General features: G+C 56.1%; 1 protein-coding gene across 3 annotated transcripts in view; it reads left to right on the plus strand.

Annotated features, from left to right (window-relative positions):
* ADAMTS7 (ADAM metallopeptidase with thrombospondin type 1 motif 7) overlaps nucleotides 1-18,051 on the plus strand; it is a 46,911-nt gene that overhangs the window by 19,767 nt on the left and 9,093 nt on the right. For all 3 annotated transcript variants that reach the window (XR_002811436.2, XM_023652504.2, XM_023652506.2), the window contains 9 exons: nucleotides 619-762; nucleotides 9,460-9,604; nucleotides 10,198-10,290; nucleotides 10,699-10,844; nucleotides 12,286-12,455; nucleotides 12,765-12,898; nucleotides 13,928-14,048; nucleotides 15,292-15,536; nucleotides 15,822-15,963. Coding sequence is in view for 2 of the 3 variants with exons in the window: in XM_023652504.2 (XP_023508272.2) it covers nucleotides 619-762; nucleotides 9,460-9,604; nucleotides 10,198-10,290; nucleotides 10,699-10,844; nucleotides 12,286-12,455; nucleotides 12,765-12,898; nucleotides 13,928-14,048; nucleotides 15,292-15,536; nucleotides 15,822-15,963 (1,340 nt within the window). In the remaining variant the exon portion in view is untranslated. The remainder of the gene's footprint in view (nucleotides 1-618; nucleotides 763-9,459; nucleotides 9,605-10,197; nucleotides 10,291-10,698; nucleotides 10,845-12,285; nucleotides 12,456-12,764; nucleotides 12,899-13,927; nucleotides 14,049-15,291; nucleotides 15,537-15,821; nucleotides 15,964-18,051) is intronic.

Raw genomic sequence — 18,051 nt, forward strand, 5'->3', positions numbered from 1 at the left:
GGATTCAGTGACGTCCAAGGCTCCCTCCATCTGACACCTGCATGAGGCTCTCATGTTGGAATGTGGACCACAACCCCAGCCATCTGTGCCAGGCTGTTTAACTGGGGAACATGGCAGCATCTTAGACTGTCCAGGAGCCAGTGAGGGCAGGCTTACAGAGAGTTCTGTTGGTCAGAGGTTTTGGGGTCCTCATTCAGATGCTCTGGGCTTCCTGAGTGACAGCCATGTGTGCAGGGCTTTGAACCCGCCTGTGACGATAGAAAGAGTCCTTGGCCCCAAATCTGCCATTACCTTGGCTGGTGCTTTAGCCTCTCTGAGCCTCTCTCCAGGAGTAATAATGCTGCACTGGGCAGTTTGCGGACTGAGTGAGCTCATTTCAGGTTCAGGCTGGTGCATTTGAAGGAGGGCTCCGTGGGATACTAGCTATCACATCCACATTTTAGATTAAGGAAACTGAGGCTCAGAGAGGGGATGTAACTTTCCCAAGACCACACAGCAGTTTGGTGGCGGAGCCATCCCTAGGAGCCAGTCTTCAGCACCTTGCAGACCTCTAGGGGAGGGGCAGGCTGGCTGCTTCCTGCTGGCTCACCTGCCCCTGGGGCCTGTGCTCTCACACAGTTTTGGCATTCAGCATGACGGAAGCGGCAATGACTGTGAGCCCATTGGGAAACGGGCTTTCATCATGTCTCCACAGCTCCTGTACGACGCCGCCCCCCTCACCTGGTCCCGCTGCAGCCGCCAGTACATCACCAGGTTCCTCGAGTAAGCCCCTTCCCCAGCCCCCAGGCCTTGTCCATGACCCTGAGCTCAGGGTTTAATGGGGAGATGCAATGCAGTGCCAGGGTAGAGGGAAACAAAGAGGGGCCCCCGATAAAGATGAAGACCGGGTCCCCAATGTCCTCCTGTAAGGGCCACCTGGGCTACATCTTGGAGGATGAGCGGGCGTTCACAAATGTACAGAGGAGAGAGGAGTGGTGTTGCTGGAAGAGGAAGCATTAGCAAAGGCCCGAGGACGTGGAGGAGCAGAATCGGTTTCAGGGAACAACAGTATAGTGAGTGAGGCTCTGGGAGCCAAATTAGGAAATGAGGCTGGAGGAGGTGCAGGGCTGGGCACGTGGCGGTGGGTCCAGTGCAAGGCAGGGAAAGAAGGGCCATTCAAGGTATGGAAATAGAAAGCTTTCCTTTCTTTCACATTCTCTTCGTTTGTTATACTGTTTTTTATTTGCTGATTACTATTGTTGTAAAGAAAAAATTTTCTTTTTTCTGAGGAAGACTGGCTGTGAGCTAACATCCATGCCCATCTTCCTCTACTTTATATGTGGGACGCCTGCCACAGCGTGGCATGCCAAGTGGTGTGTAGGTCCGTGCCGAGGATCTGAACTAGTGAACCTCAACCCAACGAAGTGGAACATGCAAACTTAACTGCTGTGCCACCAGGCTGGCCCAAAGGAAAATTTAAAAACTTAAATTATTAGCATAAATTTTACCATTCATCTTTATTTTGTGTGGTGGCAGTTTTAAATGCAAATATAGGAGCCTTGATCTCATATGTGGAATCACCAAAATGACCCAGTTCATTTTTCATAGGTCACATTTACGGGAACAATGGGAATGCTGTCCAAAACTCACTTGCCTGGTTTTGTTTCACCTCTTAGTACGTGCACGCTCACCCAGCACTCTCCACCTTCACCTCACTAATGAGTGAGGAAAGACCAAAAGAGAAAGGGAGTATGGCTGCCCCACTGTCCCTTTCCTTCTGCCCCTCATTCCAACGCAGCGGTTGACTGATATGGGGAAGGCACATAAGTAGCAAAGGAGGATAGGGTTCCTTGGTTGTTCATGTTTCCTAAAACGTCATGCTCTTCTTTCTGCGTGTGAAGCAAGTTCTGGTTCAAAGGGAGAGGGTGGCCTCTGGGGCCGTCAGTCCTGTCTCCTCAGTGCAGACATAACACATGCATCTTCTGCTTGCTGGGAGTCTCACTGAGCTCCCACACCTTGTGGGTCCCCTGGGACACCATGCTGAGGTGGCAGGAATGGTGGACACAGACGTCGTGCATCTCCTTTGCTCAGACACGTGCTCCTTTGTCCCGTGATACTTGCTTACAAGACACAGGTTCAAAGATAGTAAGAATTCAAGATGGCAACAGCAGCACTTTAAATCACCAGCCCCACTCCTCCTCACCCTCCGTTCTTTTTCTCTAGGCAACTACTTTGAACTTTAACCCTTTTTCATACATTGTTTATTTTCACATTTCCAAAATTCCTTTCTAGGCTGCTATTTCTTGATTTTTCAGTTTAGATATTATCTGTTGATTGTACAATGGCAGGTTGGGAGTTAGCCCCCTTCTGATACTTCCTACACACATCTCCCCCTCATCCCAATAGGATGTTAACACATTTTGATCAAGTCCATATTTAGTATTTTTGTTATTATGATTGTGTAAATATTGCTGAACCAAGCGTTGTTATATATAACAAGATGGCCTCTTAACAAGATGCCCCTCTTAAGTCTTATCTCCAACAGTTCTATAAAATGTCTCTTAATCTATTTTCCAGAAGGTTATCTCTGGCACATCCTCATCTAACAGTTCCTTCTTTCCTGGACCTTCCCCCCGACTTGCCTCTAACCTCTTCCTCCAGTTTGGACTGCATGCTTTCTAGATCTGCCCTGAAATTGTCATGCAGGGTCTTCCTGTTTCCTGGATACTATGTTCCCTTTTTTAGAGGGGTTTGCTTCTTTGTTTTGTTGGAGCACTTCCTCAAATAGCCTTATGAGAAGGGTACATGGAGGTAGATGGTTTGCTTGTCTGAAAGTGTCTTTATTCTTCCCTCAGGGCTGGTTGGTGGTTTGATTTGATATCAACATCTAGGTTAGAAGTCGTTCTTGCTCAGAATTTCAAAGGCACTTTTCCTTTGTCTTCCAGCTTCTAACTTTGCTCTTGAGAAGTCCCATACCAGTCTGATTCCCAGGCCTTTGTGCGTGACTGTTTAATAAGTTTGGAAGCTTTTAGATTTTCCCTGTCTCTCTCTTAGGATATTCTGTCTCTCTCTTTCTCTCTTTTTTTGGTGATTTGAACTTTCACAATTATTTGCCTTGGCCTATTTTTATTTTGTGGGGCACTTGGTGGACGCTTTAATCTAAAAACTCGTGTCCTTCAGTTCTTGTGTTATTTATTTCGTAATCATCTCTCTTCTACTTTCTCCTTCTGGAACCCTTACTATTCAGCTATTCTTGCACTTTCTTATTTTTTACTTTTTTTTCATCTCTGTTTTCTGGAAGACATCCTTGTATTTTCCTTACAACCTTTGTATTAGATTTAAATTTTTTTTCTATTGTACTTTTTTTTTTTTTGAGGAAGATTAGCCCTGAGCTAACTACTGCCAATCCTCCTCTTTTTGCCGAGGAAGACTGGCCCTGAGCTAACATCCCTGCCCATCTTCCTCTACTTTATATGTGGGACGCCTGCCACAGCATGGCTGGACCAGTGGTGCCATGTCCACACCCGGGATCTGAACTGGTGAACCACGGGCCACCCAAGCGAAATGTGGGCACTTCACTGCTGTGCCACCAGGCCTGCCCTCTATTGTACTTGTAACTTCTTGAACTTTCTTATTCACTAAATACTCCTTTCTATTATCCTGTTCTTGTTTCATGAGTACAGTGTCTGCTCTTACCTCTCTAAGATTATTGCTTATATGGATTTTATTTTTTTCTTTTGCTCCCTGCAATGCTTTCTTGCCTTTGAGTTATTTTTGTATCTCTTCCTTTCATGGTAAAGGTTTTCCCTAATATGGCTTGGCTGTATTTGCTGCATGGAAGGAGGCACTGGGATCCCAGCTGGGCAGTCTGTGGCCTGGACAGGACTTTCCTGAGTCATTGCTGAGGGACTGGTCAGGATGGGGCTATTTCTGTGGGAGATCTTCACATGGCAGTATCTGGGATCATCTTCCTGAGTGATTCAGTTTCCCCAGGGAGGGATTCTCTAGTCTTTTCCTGGGAGGGTGTCAGTCTGGCTACAGCATTCTGACATCCAGATGAGGAAGGGGCTTGGCGGGTGCTCAGCCTTCCTCTTATAGGCTTGCTCTTGTCCCCTTTCTCTGTAGATCCCTCTGCCTTGGGCCTTCAACTGGGCCAGATCCCCTGGTTCACCCCCTCCAGAGTGACCCTCCTACCCTGCCAGGTGGGGAGGTGGCCATGACCTAGCCACACAGGATTGGAGAGGGGATCTAGGCCTGATGGGTTCTTAGTGACTTTCGGTCAGGCCCTCGTCCTCGGTCCTGCTGGTACCCTGGCCTCCAGGGGTCCCTGGGGCCCTAATTCCTGAGCCCTTCCAGGGTCTGCTGCTGGGAGGTTTCTCCCTGCAGGGCTCGGCTCTCAGCTTTCTCTGCTCCACCAGGTCAGCTGCTACTTGACCACCTGCTTTCCAGCTTGCAGAATTTTGCTGACATCTTTCATCTGCCATCGTCACCTCTCTTTCCCTTTGTCCTTGTGGATTTATGCCTTGCTTATTCCTTTACTATCGTCAGAGTGGGGTTCTGGAAGAGAGTGGAGATAAATCTGTCTGCTCCGTGTGCCGTATTTTTCTAGAAGTCCGCTCACTGTGGGGTTTACACAGGGACGCGACCAAGGTTTCTTATGGATGTGAGAGCAAGGACTCTGGCCTCTGGCGGAAGAGGGATTACTGCAGGGGCGTGGCACTAGAAGCAGGGAAGAGTTGAGTATGATGGGTAAGAACCTGGGCTCTCGGGGCCGGCCCCATGCCGAGTGGTTAAGTTCGTGTGCTCCGCTTCAGCGGCCCAGGGTTTCACTGATTCGAATCCTGGGCGCGGACATGGCACCGCTCGTCAGGCCACACTGAGGCAGCGTCCTGCATGCCACAACTGGAAGGATCCACAACTAAAAAAATACACAACTAGGCCCCGGGGGGCTTTGTGAGAAAAAGGAAAAATAAAATCCTTAAAAAAAAATTTAAAAAAAAGACCCTGAACTCCGGCCCAGGCTTCTACCCATGTCGGCAGAGAGGTTAGCCCTGCAGCCTCAAAGAGTGGGGATGATGATGGGACTGCCTCGTGGTTGCCACGTGGATTAAGGAGCAAGCTTGTGAAGTGTGGAGCACAGTGCTGATCACATGGTTTGCCTTCAGTGCGTGCGAACGGTTATCGCTGCTACCAAGTGCTAAGTGACGAGGACCTGAACCAGGGCAGTGGCCTGGCCATGGAGAGCAGGGCTGAAAACAATCCCAAGGGTGTGTCCCATCCCCCCATGGGGGCAGAGAATGAGAGAATGACTGGAAAATCAGAACAGTAGCTGCCCCTGCAACACCCTCAGGGCTTGTTCCCAGCTGCCCCCACCCAGGGGGCTGCCTGGCACCCTGGCTCTAGGACAGACAGACAGACAGATGAGTCTCTGTCTTCATTCTGCTGCTGGAATGTGTGAGGGACTTGGCTCGGGGCCTGGGGCAAGGGTGGGAGCCACAGCCAGCCAGGGCCTCCCAGAGCCCTGATCCCTGGAAGGCTGGGTGGAGGCAGAGAGAGAGGGAGATGCACGCCTCGCCACGGCAGGATGCTTGGGATGGGGGAGAACTTCATCTCCCCGAGGTCAGCCTACCCTCTTACCGCTCCATCCTGCGGGGTCAGGCAGGGGGGTCACAAAGCCCAGGACAGGTGGAGGGAGAGGGGTGCTCAGGGTGAGGATGGGGCACCAGCCTGGCCTGTGTCCCCTACACCCTGCATCTCCTTGCTGGGGGTGGGATGGGAGATAGGACACCTGCCCTACCCCAGCAGGGTTGGGGAGAGAGTGAACAAGACCATAGAAGGAGCAAATGTGGGGTCAGGCAGTGTTCCTGGAGCTTGAGGGAGGCTCAGAAGCACACACAGACCACCCACTATCCCCACGGGACCTGGCGCTCTTCGGCCCCATGCAGATAGATGTTGATCAGGCCACATAGACCCGGACGTGAGCACATCCCACTTGGTCTCAAACTCACACTTCCTCTGGCAACAAACACTAAAGTGCCCTGTGCTTGGGGTTCTGTGGTAAAGGAGACAGATGAGGTACTTGTCCTCAAGGCCCTCACCATGTGGGGTGACAGACGTGATACTGTGGGTTGATTAGCGCTGTGACAGACAGCCCTTATGGGGTTTGTAGGAATCTGGAGAGGGGCGCCAACCCCTCCTGGGGTTAGGGACATTACCTCTGAGGAGGATTCTCGGAGCTACCCTCTAAAGACTAATTAGGAGCATCCTGGGGAAGAAAGATGCTCCAGATGCAGGGCATGGCGTGGTCCAAGGCTGGGGGGTGCGGGAGCATGGGGTGGGCTGGAGAATCTTCAGGAGCTGGTGGGGGGGCTGGAGGAAAGTGTCTGGAGCCCGTGGGCATTGGCCGGTCCAAGAGGATTGACCTGAAGAACTGAAAGAGCTTTCTGAGCTGAGAGCTGCTTTAGGGACCCTGTGGAGAGGTCCTTCCTGAAAGCATTTCCTGAGCCACTACTTGGCCCTGGGGGCGGGGAGGGAGGCCCTGCTGGCTCATGCCCTGGAAGCCAGCGTTCCCACAGGCCCATGCGTGCTGGGTCCTTCACTTCACGGTGACTCCGTGCCCAGGCCCCAGGGGTGGCGAGGGGAGAGGGCACTCAGGTCTTTCGCTAGGTGGCGGCAGCTCTTTGCAGTCCTTGAGGTGGGCGTGAGGCTTCTGACCACAGCCACCCACTGTCTGCTTGACCCCTTGCGGTGCCACCCAGCCCCACCGTGGTTAGAGTGAGGAGGGCCTGAGGGGCGGGACTGATAGGCTTGGGGATCCGCTGTGCATCGGCGGCATGAGGAGCCTGGCAGCGAGTGGACCAGAGGCAGCAAGGGCTGGCTGCTGGCCGCCTGTGTGACTGTTTATAGCTGCTGTTTATACCTCTGTAGCTTGCTATCACACAGGCTGTCTCAGCCTCTTGTAGATTAGGACATGAAGGCCCAGAGAAGGTGAAGGATGCTCCAAGGCCACACAGCATCTATAGCTGGGCAGATGGTAGAACTTGGGTTTCTGACACCCTAGTCAGTACCTGGGCCCAAGTGGCCCTGATTCTGTAGTGGGTCCTGTGACAGCACCCCCTGCTCCCCAGCCTCTCAGGCACATATAGCATGAACCCAGTAGGTTGCTGTTGCTCTGACTACCCAGCAGCAGACCCACAGGAGCTGACATGTGGCAAGTCAGCACTGGGTCCCAGCCAGGAAGCTCAATGCTGGGTGTGTCCCAGGAGCTGCTGGCATGAGGCCGAGGCACGCCAGACCCTGAGTCGGAGGAGTGGGATCTGAGTCAGAGGGGTGGGTGAGCGCCCCAGTCCACATCTTGAGTAGCGGCTTGCCAGAGGAAAAGAAGGAGCCCCAGGGCCAGGCTGACAAACACCCCTCCCCACCCCCAGCCCTGCCTATGCCTCAGCTGATGCTCTGCCCCAGGGTGCAGGCCCAGGGAGCCCGCAGGCTGAAGCCAGCAATCAGAAAACTCCTTTCTCCCTCAGCTGCCGTGTTTTTAAACTTATATTTGGGGTGAAGTGTTTGATGGTGAAGCTCTTGTTCGGATGGAAGGAGCCCTGTACTGGGGGCAGCCCAGCAAGTGGACATGCGTGGGTGCTGGCGCAGGGCCTGGCATCAGATCCTGCCCACCGCCACCCTCCTGCGTGACCCAGGGCAAGTGACACACTGCCCGGGCCCTACGTGTGTAAGAAGAGGGTGGTGATAGTCTTCTGCCCAAGATGTGAGGGGCAAACGAGAAGGCACCCGCTAAGCCCCCAGGGCCAGCCTGGCTGGTGGTCGTCCAGGGCAGAGGGTGGGACCCAGCGGCTGCTCGTTTGCCAACATCCATTTTGGAGGGTTCATTTCCAGCTAGCACAGGTAGTCCAGGTGATGCCATGAGGTCCCCGGAGTCCTCAGCAAGACCCTGGTCACTGAGGCTTTGTGCTTGGCACCCCGGGGTGGAGCCTGGGGCCTGCCCCGAGCCAGGGGACTCAGGAGACTTCACAGACCACCGCCCCACCCTGGGTCTCATGGCTCCCAGACCTCTGCCTCTGAAGGCTGGACTCCAGGACCCCAGCAGCTGACCCCCTCAGCCTCTCCCACACTGGTCTACCCATTGGCCTGTTTCTTGACTTCTCCATCTTCTGGTCTCTCTATGGCCAATGGTATATCTCCTCTTTCCTTCCCTGCCAGACTCCAGCATCCATCACCTCTGTCCTTTGCTGTGCCTCCCCCGATCCTAGCCAGGACTCTCTGCTCATCATGGCCCAATCTGGCACCAGCTGCCCTCAAACCTCAATACTGGAGAGTTTCTGCCTTCCTCTACTCTGCCCGGCCAGGGGCCCCAAGTCCCACAGGTCCTGCCTTCTTCTGCTGCCTCTGCCCAAGTCCTTGCTGCCTGGGCCAACCCTACCCGTTGCCCCCAACCCTGATTGTCTGCTTGGCTCAGTGCTCCCAAGCCACTGCTGCCCCGAGGGAGGCCCCTGGCCCCTTTTCTGATCCCTCGAGGACAGCAGTGAGCCCTGGGGCAGGCTGGTCAGCTTGCAGTGCACTGGTGCTCCTAAGGGTTGCTGTGTGGGTGCTTGCCCAGGGCCGCCAAGGGCAGCAGGATGGTCACTGACCCCCAGAGGCAATAGCTGTGGGCAAGGGGCCTGCAGAGTGACTCATGGCAGAGGTGGGCCAGAGCTGGGCTTGGGACATCCTCACCAGGGCCCTTCTGCCTCCTTGCTCCCTGCCTGGCAGTGTAGGGTCTGGGCAGCCTTATCTGCACGCTGGGCACCAGCAGCAGGAGTTTGTGATGGTTCCTCTGCTGCTGCCAGGGAAGGCAGGAATGACAGAGGCAGACAGGGAGGCAGGTAGGAGTGCCCCCGGGCTCCTTCCCAGGTTGGCCCGGCAGGGGGCAGCTTTCAGGCCTTGGTCCTCCCACACATGACCCTAGGGCTCAGCCCGGGACAGGACCATAAGAGGCCTAGTGTAGCATCAACTGTGACGTGATGTTTTCCAGATCCTTGTCTGAGATGGCCCAGGCCTTGGGTGAAGGGGTGGTGGCGCAGGAGTCAGAGCAGGCCACACGGAGGCTTGGCAGTCCAGAAGGCTTCAGAGGGAAGGGCATCTGAGCAGAGGCTTTGCCAGTAGAGGAGTGGGGAGAGCATTGTAAGTGGAGCAAACAGCTTGTGCAAAGGCCTGGCGTTGGGGAGTGGGGATAAGTTGTTCAGCCAGCTGGAGTGCCCAGGAGAGAAAGGGAGAGGCCAGGAGAGCCTTGATTGCTAGGCTGAGTCAGAGCATAGACCAGGGTGAGCAAAGAGGCTGGAGTTTTCCTGCAAGTTTAGGGCTGTATGCCCCGTCCTGTCTCCCCTGCCCTCCCAGCCCAGCCAAGGCCTCCCTGAATGGGTCTCTCAGGCTGTCCCCTTAACCCAGGGGACAGGTGGCCCTTCACCCCATTCACCTGTCCTGTCTCTACAGCCGCGGATGGGGCCTGTGCTTGGATGATGCTCCTGCCAAGGATGTCATAGACTTCCCCTCGGTGCCACCCGGCGTCCTCTATGATGTGAGCCACCAGTGCCGCCTCCAGTATGGGGCCTACTCTGCCTTCTGCGACGACATGGATGTGAGTGTGGGCATGTGTGGGTGGGGGTAGGGGGCAGGCGGCAGCCTTCACCAGCCTGTAGACCCCACCCGGCCTGGGCTCGGCTGGCATGTGGCACCCATGAGACATAAAGAGGACTATGGGAGAAGCCTCGGGTTGGGCGGCCACAGACCCAGGTCTGAATTCTGGGTGGACCATTTACCACCTGTGGGACTTCGGCCGTGCCCCTCGCCTCCTGGAGCTGGATTATAAGAGGTAAAACAAAAGCTGCACTGTAGGGTCCTGGGGATGGTCATTGAAGTGAAGGCCACAGACATGTTACGGAGACCTTGCGACTTCTAATGGGGTTGTTTCCAGACGAGAGGGCTGGGTCTAGGAGAGGCATGTGCAGGCTGGAAGCTGCTCTGAGCAGCAGACGCGAGCCTCAGGGCCCCCAAACACCACATGGTCCAGAGAAGACAAGAGGGGACCTCTGGGGGTCCCATCTGCAGACCCCTACCATGTGCCACCCTATGGAGGGGTGCCCAGGGGACTCTTGGGGGTTGTGAGGGGGCAGGGCAGGTGGTGGCACCGGGGAGCGGGTGAGAGTGTGGCTTATGCCCTCCTCCTTGCAGAATGTCTGCCACACACTCTGGTGCTCTGTCGGGACCACCTGTCACTCCAAGCTGGATGCAGCCGTGGATGGTACCAGGTGTGGGGAGAGCAAGGTAGGGTATTTCCCAGTCCAGCTTTGGAGGGGACAGTGGGAGTCCAGACACCCTGCTGTGTCCATGCTCTCAGTCAGCCTTGGCTCACAGACTTGCTCAGGATTCTAGCAGACCCCCAGCCCTCTCTGGCCCGAGTCCCCATCTGCAGAATGGAGGCGTTGGGGCCGGCTGGACTCAGTGATTCTCCAAGATGTCTTCAGCTCAGAGAGTCAGCACAGGGCTCTATTTCATTCCCTGCTCAGCTCCGCCATGGAGCCTGGATCTTGGGTAACTGGAAGGGAGCCTCCCCCACTCCTTGGGCCTTCCCCTCTGTGCCTTTCCAGGCCTTCTACCTGCCTTGTTCTCACTGGAGTGAGGATGACTGATGGGCTTGAGGTGGGGTTGCTTTACCTCCCTCTGTCTCGGCAGTGGTGTCTGAATGGGGAGTGCGTTCCTGTGGGCTTCCGGCCCGAGGCCGTGGATGGTGGCTGGTCCGGCTGGAGCGCCTGGTCCGTCTGCTCCAGGAGTTGTGGCGTGGGTGTGCAGAGCGCCGAGCGGCAGTGCACACAGCCTGTGTGAGTGTGGGGCCAGCCTGGGCTGCCTGGGGCAGGTGGGATCGAGGGCCCTGTGCAGAGGCAGCTGATGGCCGGCAGCCAGCTCTGTCCCAGCCTCCTGTTCTCAGAAGTGTCCCCATAGAGACCAAGCCTGGAGTGTTCAGAACCCCCTCGAGTCACTCTAGGGAGTGTCCTGGAGGCTGAGGACAGAGTCCCCACTGCTGACCTCATTGCAGAGAGGGGGACACTGAGGCCCAGAGACTGGAGAGACTCATCAGAGACCACACAGCAAAGCAACAACTGGCTAGAGGAGGCAGGAGAAGGCGGTGGCTAGGAGCTTAGACCCTGGACCTTAGATGGATCAGGGTTCAAGTCTGCTCTCCACTTCTCATGCCAGGGCCTTCTCTACCCCTATCTCTGGGCCTTAGTTTCCTGAGAAACTATATGACCAGGTAACAGCAGTGCCCACCTAGTGGAATTGTTGTTAAGGTCAATACAGGTAAAGCATGTGACCCTGTGACTTGTCCGTAGTAAGCGCTCAGTAAATAGGAGCCACTTAGTGGCAGCAGAGGTACACCTGGGTCAGAGATGAAATTGGGGACAGCTGGGAGAATTGGTCAGCGTGGAAGGTATGGCTGTGTGACCTGGGGTGAGTGACTTCATCTTTCTGAGCCTCAGTTTCCCTATCTGAGAGGGATGATGTAAAGATTCAGGGAGATGCAGGGGCCAGTAATACCATAGACTGAGGGTCTGCTGGCTCCTTCGGATGAGCCCTCTGCACTAGGCTGCCCCAGGGTGGGCATGGGATTCAGAGCCAGCCCCATCTAGGGCTCTGTGCTTCGCAAAAGGCCTGTACCCTTTCCCGCCTTCTGGCCTCCAAGTCTCAGCCAGGTTGGGGGCAGCTACCCTGGCCCAGATTGGGGTGGAGGTGGGGTTCAGGTGCTGTGCTCAGGGGCAGACCTGTCAGCCAGGTTAGGGCCCAGAAGGCTTCTTTTTGACCTGGGCTGGGGTGCTGCCACCAGGAACAAGTCAGCCAACACATGGGCTCATCAGATCGCTGGAGACTTGCAGCAGCCGCTCTAGCATCTTGTCCCAGCCTCTCAACACCCCTCTGAAGAGGCAGTCCCAGCCCCATTTTATAGAGAGAAAACGGAGGTGTAGATGAGGGATCAGGCCCAGAGAGGGCTGAAGGCTTGCCCAAGGTCACACAGCATGTTGGTGGCAGAACCCAGGCTTCCTGCTGCCACCTTCCCTTAGATTCTTACAAACAGGGAGGGAGAGTGTCTGGGCTGGAAGCTGTGTGCCCGAGAGGAGAGCAGGATGAGCAAAGGTGGGAGGTGGGAATCTGTGGGTGTAGGGGGTGCAGGAGGAGCTGCTTACCCCGAGGGCCCACTCCCGGATGCGGGTACTCGGTAGGCACCCCCCATGCACTCACCCAACCCCTCCCCCGCTCTCTGCACAGGCCCAAATACAAGGGCAGATACTGCGTGGGCGAGCGGAAGCGCTTCCGCCTCTGCAACCCGCGTGCCTGCCCCGCTGGCCGCCCCTCCTTCCGCCACGTCCAGTGCAGCCACTTTGATGCTATGCTTTACAAGGGTCAGCTGCACACATGGGTGCCCGTGGTCAATGATGGTGAGTCCTGCCACCCAAGAGGACATTGAGGCCCAGAAAAGGGTAGAGATCTGAGGGCCCAAGGTTACCCAGTGATACAGACAGGAGGCCCACTCCCCACCCCAGCCCTGGGCTGCTCTGCACTGCCCTCCCGGCTCCCCGTCTGCGGGCTTGCAGATAGCCACTAGCTCAGCTGGAGCCTTCAGCACGTTTGGATTGCTTGGGAGCCATTGGTCTGCCATTGCTGCGGGTCATGGAGGCAATCATCCCAGTGGCCTCCATGACTCCTGCCCTGGCTGTCCCTCATGGCTCCTCCTCTTGGGCCCCCAGTGAACCCCTGTGAGCTGCACTGCCGGCCCTCGAACGAATACTTTGCTGAGAAGCTGCGGGACGCGGTGGTCGACGGCACACCCTGCCACCAGGGCCAGGCCAGCCGTGACCTCTGCATCAACGGTATCTGCAAGGTGTGCCTGGATAAGAAGAGGGTCTCCCAGCACCGCCTGTCCTCAGCCCCCTGGTGGTCCTCCTCTGGGTCCTCCTGGCCCTCCTTTGGCCACCCGTCTCAGGCTGTTCCACTGGTCTTGCCAACTCTGTTAGTGGAACCTTTGGTTGGTCACCTGTCAGCACAGACCCCGCCACTCCTGCTGGCACTGGAGCCTGCACAGTTGGTCCTCACACCCCCAGCCTCTGCCTCTGCCAGTGGTCTTCCTCCCTCATCCCTGCCACTGGCTTCTCCGTGCATGCTTGCCTGCCGGCACAGCCCCAGCCAGAAACCAGAGTCCAGGCTGTGGCTCGACCTCCTGCTGGTTGGATGACTCCAGGCAATGGTTTCCTCTGCTGTAGAAAGGAGACGATCCTTGTCCATGTCACAAGGTTAAATGAGGTCATTTAACAGGTGGTTATGGGTGAGGCAGGGCTCAGAGCCTGGCCAAGGATGCTATATATCAGTATTTGCTAGCAATTCTTATTCTTATTTCTGGCAACAGTAGTAGCTTTTCCTCCCCACTCAACAAAACAGCCCAGCCACTTTCTTGCCCCTGCTCCTGGGAAATGAGGCCAGGGGCGTAAAGGCCTGGGCTCAGAGGAGGACCAGCAGGGAGGTGCTAACCCCCAGTGCCTTGGACATTGATTCCTGTTTCTGGGAAATTCCTGTCCACACTGGTCAGGAGCCCGTGGTGTGCCAGCTCCCCTGCCTCCTGTAGCCTTTGATGAAACTTTTCCCATCTCTTTCTCATGTGCTCTCCCAACAAACACGCCTTTATGGCACAGATTGATCTCCCCCTTTTCACATGGGAGGAAACTGAGGCTCAGAGAGGCAGAGGGGTTCACCTGGGGTCAGAGGGCACAACTGGGGTGGGGCAGGGCCCAGAGTGAGGTCCTGCTCCCTGCCCTGAGCTCTCTCCTCCCGACTTGGGCAGGCCCCTGCGGCTGGGGCCCGAGAACTGGTGGCCAGTAGCCCAGCACCAGGGGCCTCCCCTCCTCGTCTGTTGCAGAATGTGGGCTGCGACTTGGAGATTGACTCGGGTGCTGTCGAGGACCGCTGTGGTGTGTGCCACGGCAACGGCTCCACCTGTCACACTGTGAGCGGGACCTTCGAGGAAGCTGAGGGCCTCGGTACGGACTGGGACCACTGGCGAGGGGCAGGGTGCTTTTAAGCTGGTGGTCCTTCCTGATCTCCTGATCTTCCTGATCTCCGCCCACAGTGTCCCCACCCAGGCTAGAGATGGGAAGCAGGGAAGCTGCCTTGCTTGGTCCAGGGTCCTCGGAGGAGTTGGGGCACCTTGGCCCAGGTGCAGAGACCGGCCCTCATAGTCCTGCCCCAGGGACCCTAGGCTGGGCCCATCAGGCTTACAAGTGGCCCTCAGCCTTTTCAGAGGGTTACTGTCTTCTTACGAAGCTTCAGAGACCCACCAGCTCCACTCCCCCACCTTGGGGCGTATTTTGCATACATTGCTTAAGTGCTGACTGTGTGCTAGGTGAAAGCAACATGGAGATGAAGAGCTCACAGTCTGACAGAGTGACAGAACCTTGTAGCATGACAGATACAGTGGAGGGAGGCCCAGAGGGCTGTGAACCACTGAGGAAGAAGCTCCTGACCCCGGAGGTCAGGAAAGACTTCTGTAGGAGGTGGATGTTGAGCTGAATCCTAAAAGATGCAGATGAGATGGGGCGAGGCATTCCAGAGGAGGAGAGAGCTTGTGACAACAAAGCCTGGAGGCGAGAAGGCGTATGCTGTGTCTGGGGACCTGTGAGGGAGATGGGGCCTTGAATGCTAGGCAAGAAGCTTAGCTGTCACCCCAGAGATGCACTCTGGCATGGTGGTTAAAGCTCAGACCATGGAGCCTGATTCATATCCGAGCAGAACCTTCAGGCAAGTGACTTAACCTCTCTGGGCCTCAGTTTCTTATTTGTAAGATGGAGATAACAGCTGTACCTATGTCATGGGGCAAAGAGCCTAGAGTAAGGCCAGGCGCATGGTGGGTGCTCCTCAAGTGGAACGCCAAACACGGGCTGTGCAGGAGTGAGGAGGATGTCCCCGGGGGAGAGGCCCAGTCAACTTGGTTTTTCAGAAAGGTCTTGCTCGCCCCAAGCGTAGGGGATGGGCCCAGCCTTGTGACAGGGAGACCAGCTAAGGTCTCCAGGAGACGGCATGGGCTGGGATTTGAGGAGCTCTTCTGAGGGTTTGGTGACCTGGGACCGATCCAAGGTCTGCCTTTCGGGAGAGCTCCAAATCGTCAGCTAATGGTGGAGTCTTTGGCATCGGCAGGCAGGAGCAAGTGGGAAGAAAGGTGAGAGAAGGTGGGGAGCCAGCCCGCTTCCCTCTGTGCACAACCTCTGCACCTCCCCCGGCCCACAGGGTATGTGGACGTGGGGCTGATCCCAGCCGGCGCTCGTGAGATCCGCATCGAGGAGGTGGCTGAGGCTGCCAACTTCCTGGCCCTGCGGAGCGAGGACCCGGATAAGTACTTCCTCAATGGTGGCTGGACCATCCAATGGAACGGGGACTACGAGGTGGCGGGCACCACCTTCACATATGCACGCACGGGCAACTGGGAGAACCTCACGTCCCCGGGTCCCACCGATGAGCCTGTCTGGATCCAGGTGCCTGCCTTCCGAGGCCCAGGCAGGGGGTGGAGCTTGCGGGCTCCGGGCCCCCAGGGCAGGAATAAGCCCTGAGGCAGTCATGGGGCCTGGCTCTGGGCCTGGCCCTACTTCTGGGCCCTCTGCCTTGGGTTCCCCATCTCTAAAACAGCCCCGTGGGGTAGCCCCAGGTCCCCAGAGGTGGCAGGGATCAGCTCCTTTAGGATGGTTACTCTGGGTGGCAGGTCCCGGGTGGATGGAGAGGATCCCTCATACTCACAGGGCCCCCCCACCTGCCTGCCCCAGCTGCTGTTCCAGGAGAGCAACCCCGGGGTGCGCTATGAGTACACCATCCACAGGGAGGCGGATGGCCACGGTCAGGTCCAGCTGCCTGAGTTCTCCTGGCACTATGGGCCCTGGACCAAGTGCACAGTCACTTGTGGCACAGGTGAGGAGAGGGGTGGGCACAGCTGCTGCCCAGCAGGGCCCTTGTCTCTGGGCAGGGACCCCTGGCTTCAGCCTCCAGCTCACTGCTTATTTGCTGGGCCACCATGAGCTTGGAATGTTGCTTCTCTGGACCTCAATTTCCCCATCTATAAAATGGGGCTTGCAACAGCCCTGTCTCGTACGGCATTGGGAGAGTAAATGAGATGAGGCAGGCATGGTACCTGGCACATGGTGAGCTCTCAGTGTGTCTCGGCTGTGGGCATTCTCCCCACAGAGGCACCGGCTACCTCTCACTTTCTTTCTCATTGCTCAGCTCTGGCAGGTCCTGTGCCTACGTTTCTGCTCCATACTGGAGACCTGACCCTTTCATATTCCCAGAGCCTTACCTGAAGCCCCCCACATACCCTGTGGACCGGGTGTGGTGCAGGTTGGGCTCCTCCCCCTCCCCCTCCCCCAGCTCCTGCCACAGACGGGCTGCCCAGGGACCCCGTCCTCCCTGGAGCCCTCCCAGACCCTCCTGGGAGGCCCAGAGTCTGAGGCTCCCTGGCATACTGCCCCAGGAGAGCCTCTCCAGAGAGGAGGAAGACGAGGAACAAGGGCAGTGCAGCAGGGACAGGAGGAGGGAGCTGGGATGTGACAAGGATCTTCTCACCCCAGCTCTGAGCCTCTGAGCCCAATGGCCTGTTCACCACATTCACTTATTTTTTTTTTTTTTTGGTGAGGAAGATTGTCCCTGAGCTAACATCTGTGCCAGTCTTCCTCTATTTTCTATGTGGGACACCACCACAGTGTGGCTTAGTGAATGGTGTGTATGTCTGCGCCCAGGATCTGAACCCGAAAACCCCAGGCTGCCAAAGCAGAGCGTGCGAACTTACCCGCTATGCCACTGGGCTGGCCCCTCACTTATTTCTTTTAACGCTTTATAAAATGTATAATAATTTGACTAACTCTCACTCTCTGCCCCATGGCTCCTTCAGTCTCCTGCCACCCCTCTACCCCTTAGTGTCCAGGGATGTCAGTGTCTAGGGAATCTGGGAAGAGACATTTGAACATTCCTTAAAATGCTATTATGATGACAAAATGATCCACTAATACTTGGCAAAAATCTTCAAGAGCTATTAAAAGCATCCTATCCCTTAGAAGTGTCCTTAGATTTACAAATGTGAAAACAAATCCACTTGCTGAACTGGACATTGGGGATTGTCTTTCAGCGGCTTGGTTGCTTCACAGGTGGACGGATTAGGAATGTCTTGGGCACCAAGTAGCAGGATCCTGACGAGTGGTGGCTGGAGCAGATGAGGGTTTATTTGTCTCCAGTGGATGGAAGTCCCAAGCTGCACAGTCCAGGCTGGTGGGACGGCCTGTAGTGCCTTTAGGGACCCAGGACCTGTCTCCCTCTCAGCTCTGCTTTCCCCACCACGCATGTCACAAGACAGCATCCTCCCTCTAGGCCTCTTGCCGTGTTCTAGGCAGGAAGCAGAAGGGGCAAAGGGCTGGCTCCTGGCAAGGGACTCTTGCCTTTTTCGCCCTGGCAGGACTGTGTCCCAGACCCTGGTAGCTGCAAGGGGACTGTGATGGGGAGTGTTTTCAGCAGCAGGTCCAGTGTTACCTTGAATACAGTCAAAATTCTGTTAGGAAGGAAGGATAGGGGTGGACACAGGACTGGGGGCTCAGGGCAGGGGCAATGTGCTGTTCTAGGCTAAGTGGGGAACAGGGTGAAGGCAGAGCCTTCTAGAATTGGTCTTGCTGCCAGGCCTCCAAAGGCAGTGTGGGAGTGCACGTTGAATGTGAAGAGCACAGCCGTGCAAAGGCCCAGAGGCAGACAGTGGCAGAGGGTGTGAAGGACAGGAACACTAACAAAAGTAGTGTCGGGGCAGGGAGTGGGGCTACAGGGCAGGAGAGGAACCCCTAGCTGGGTGCTCTGATGATCTTCCTCAGTCTTTTTCTGAGCACTGACCCTGTTGTGCGGGGTGTGGACAGTGGAGGTGGTGCTTAGGCTGGGGTTGGAGTTGGATGCCAGCAGCAGCTGGCCCTTGTTGAGCTCTGAACCATGTGCCCAGCACAGGCTGAGCCTGCACATTCGTGACCA

This window comes from Equus caballus, chromosome 1, assembly GCF_041296265.1.
Source record: "Equus caballus isolate H_3958 breed thoroughbred chromosome 1, TB-T2T, whole genome shotgun sequence".
In the NCBI taxonomy this organism is placed as follows: Eukaryota; Metazoa; Chordata; class Mammalia; order Perissodactyla; family Equidae; genus Equus; species Equus caballus.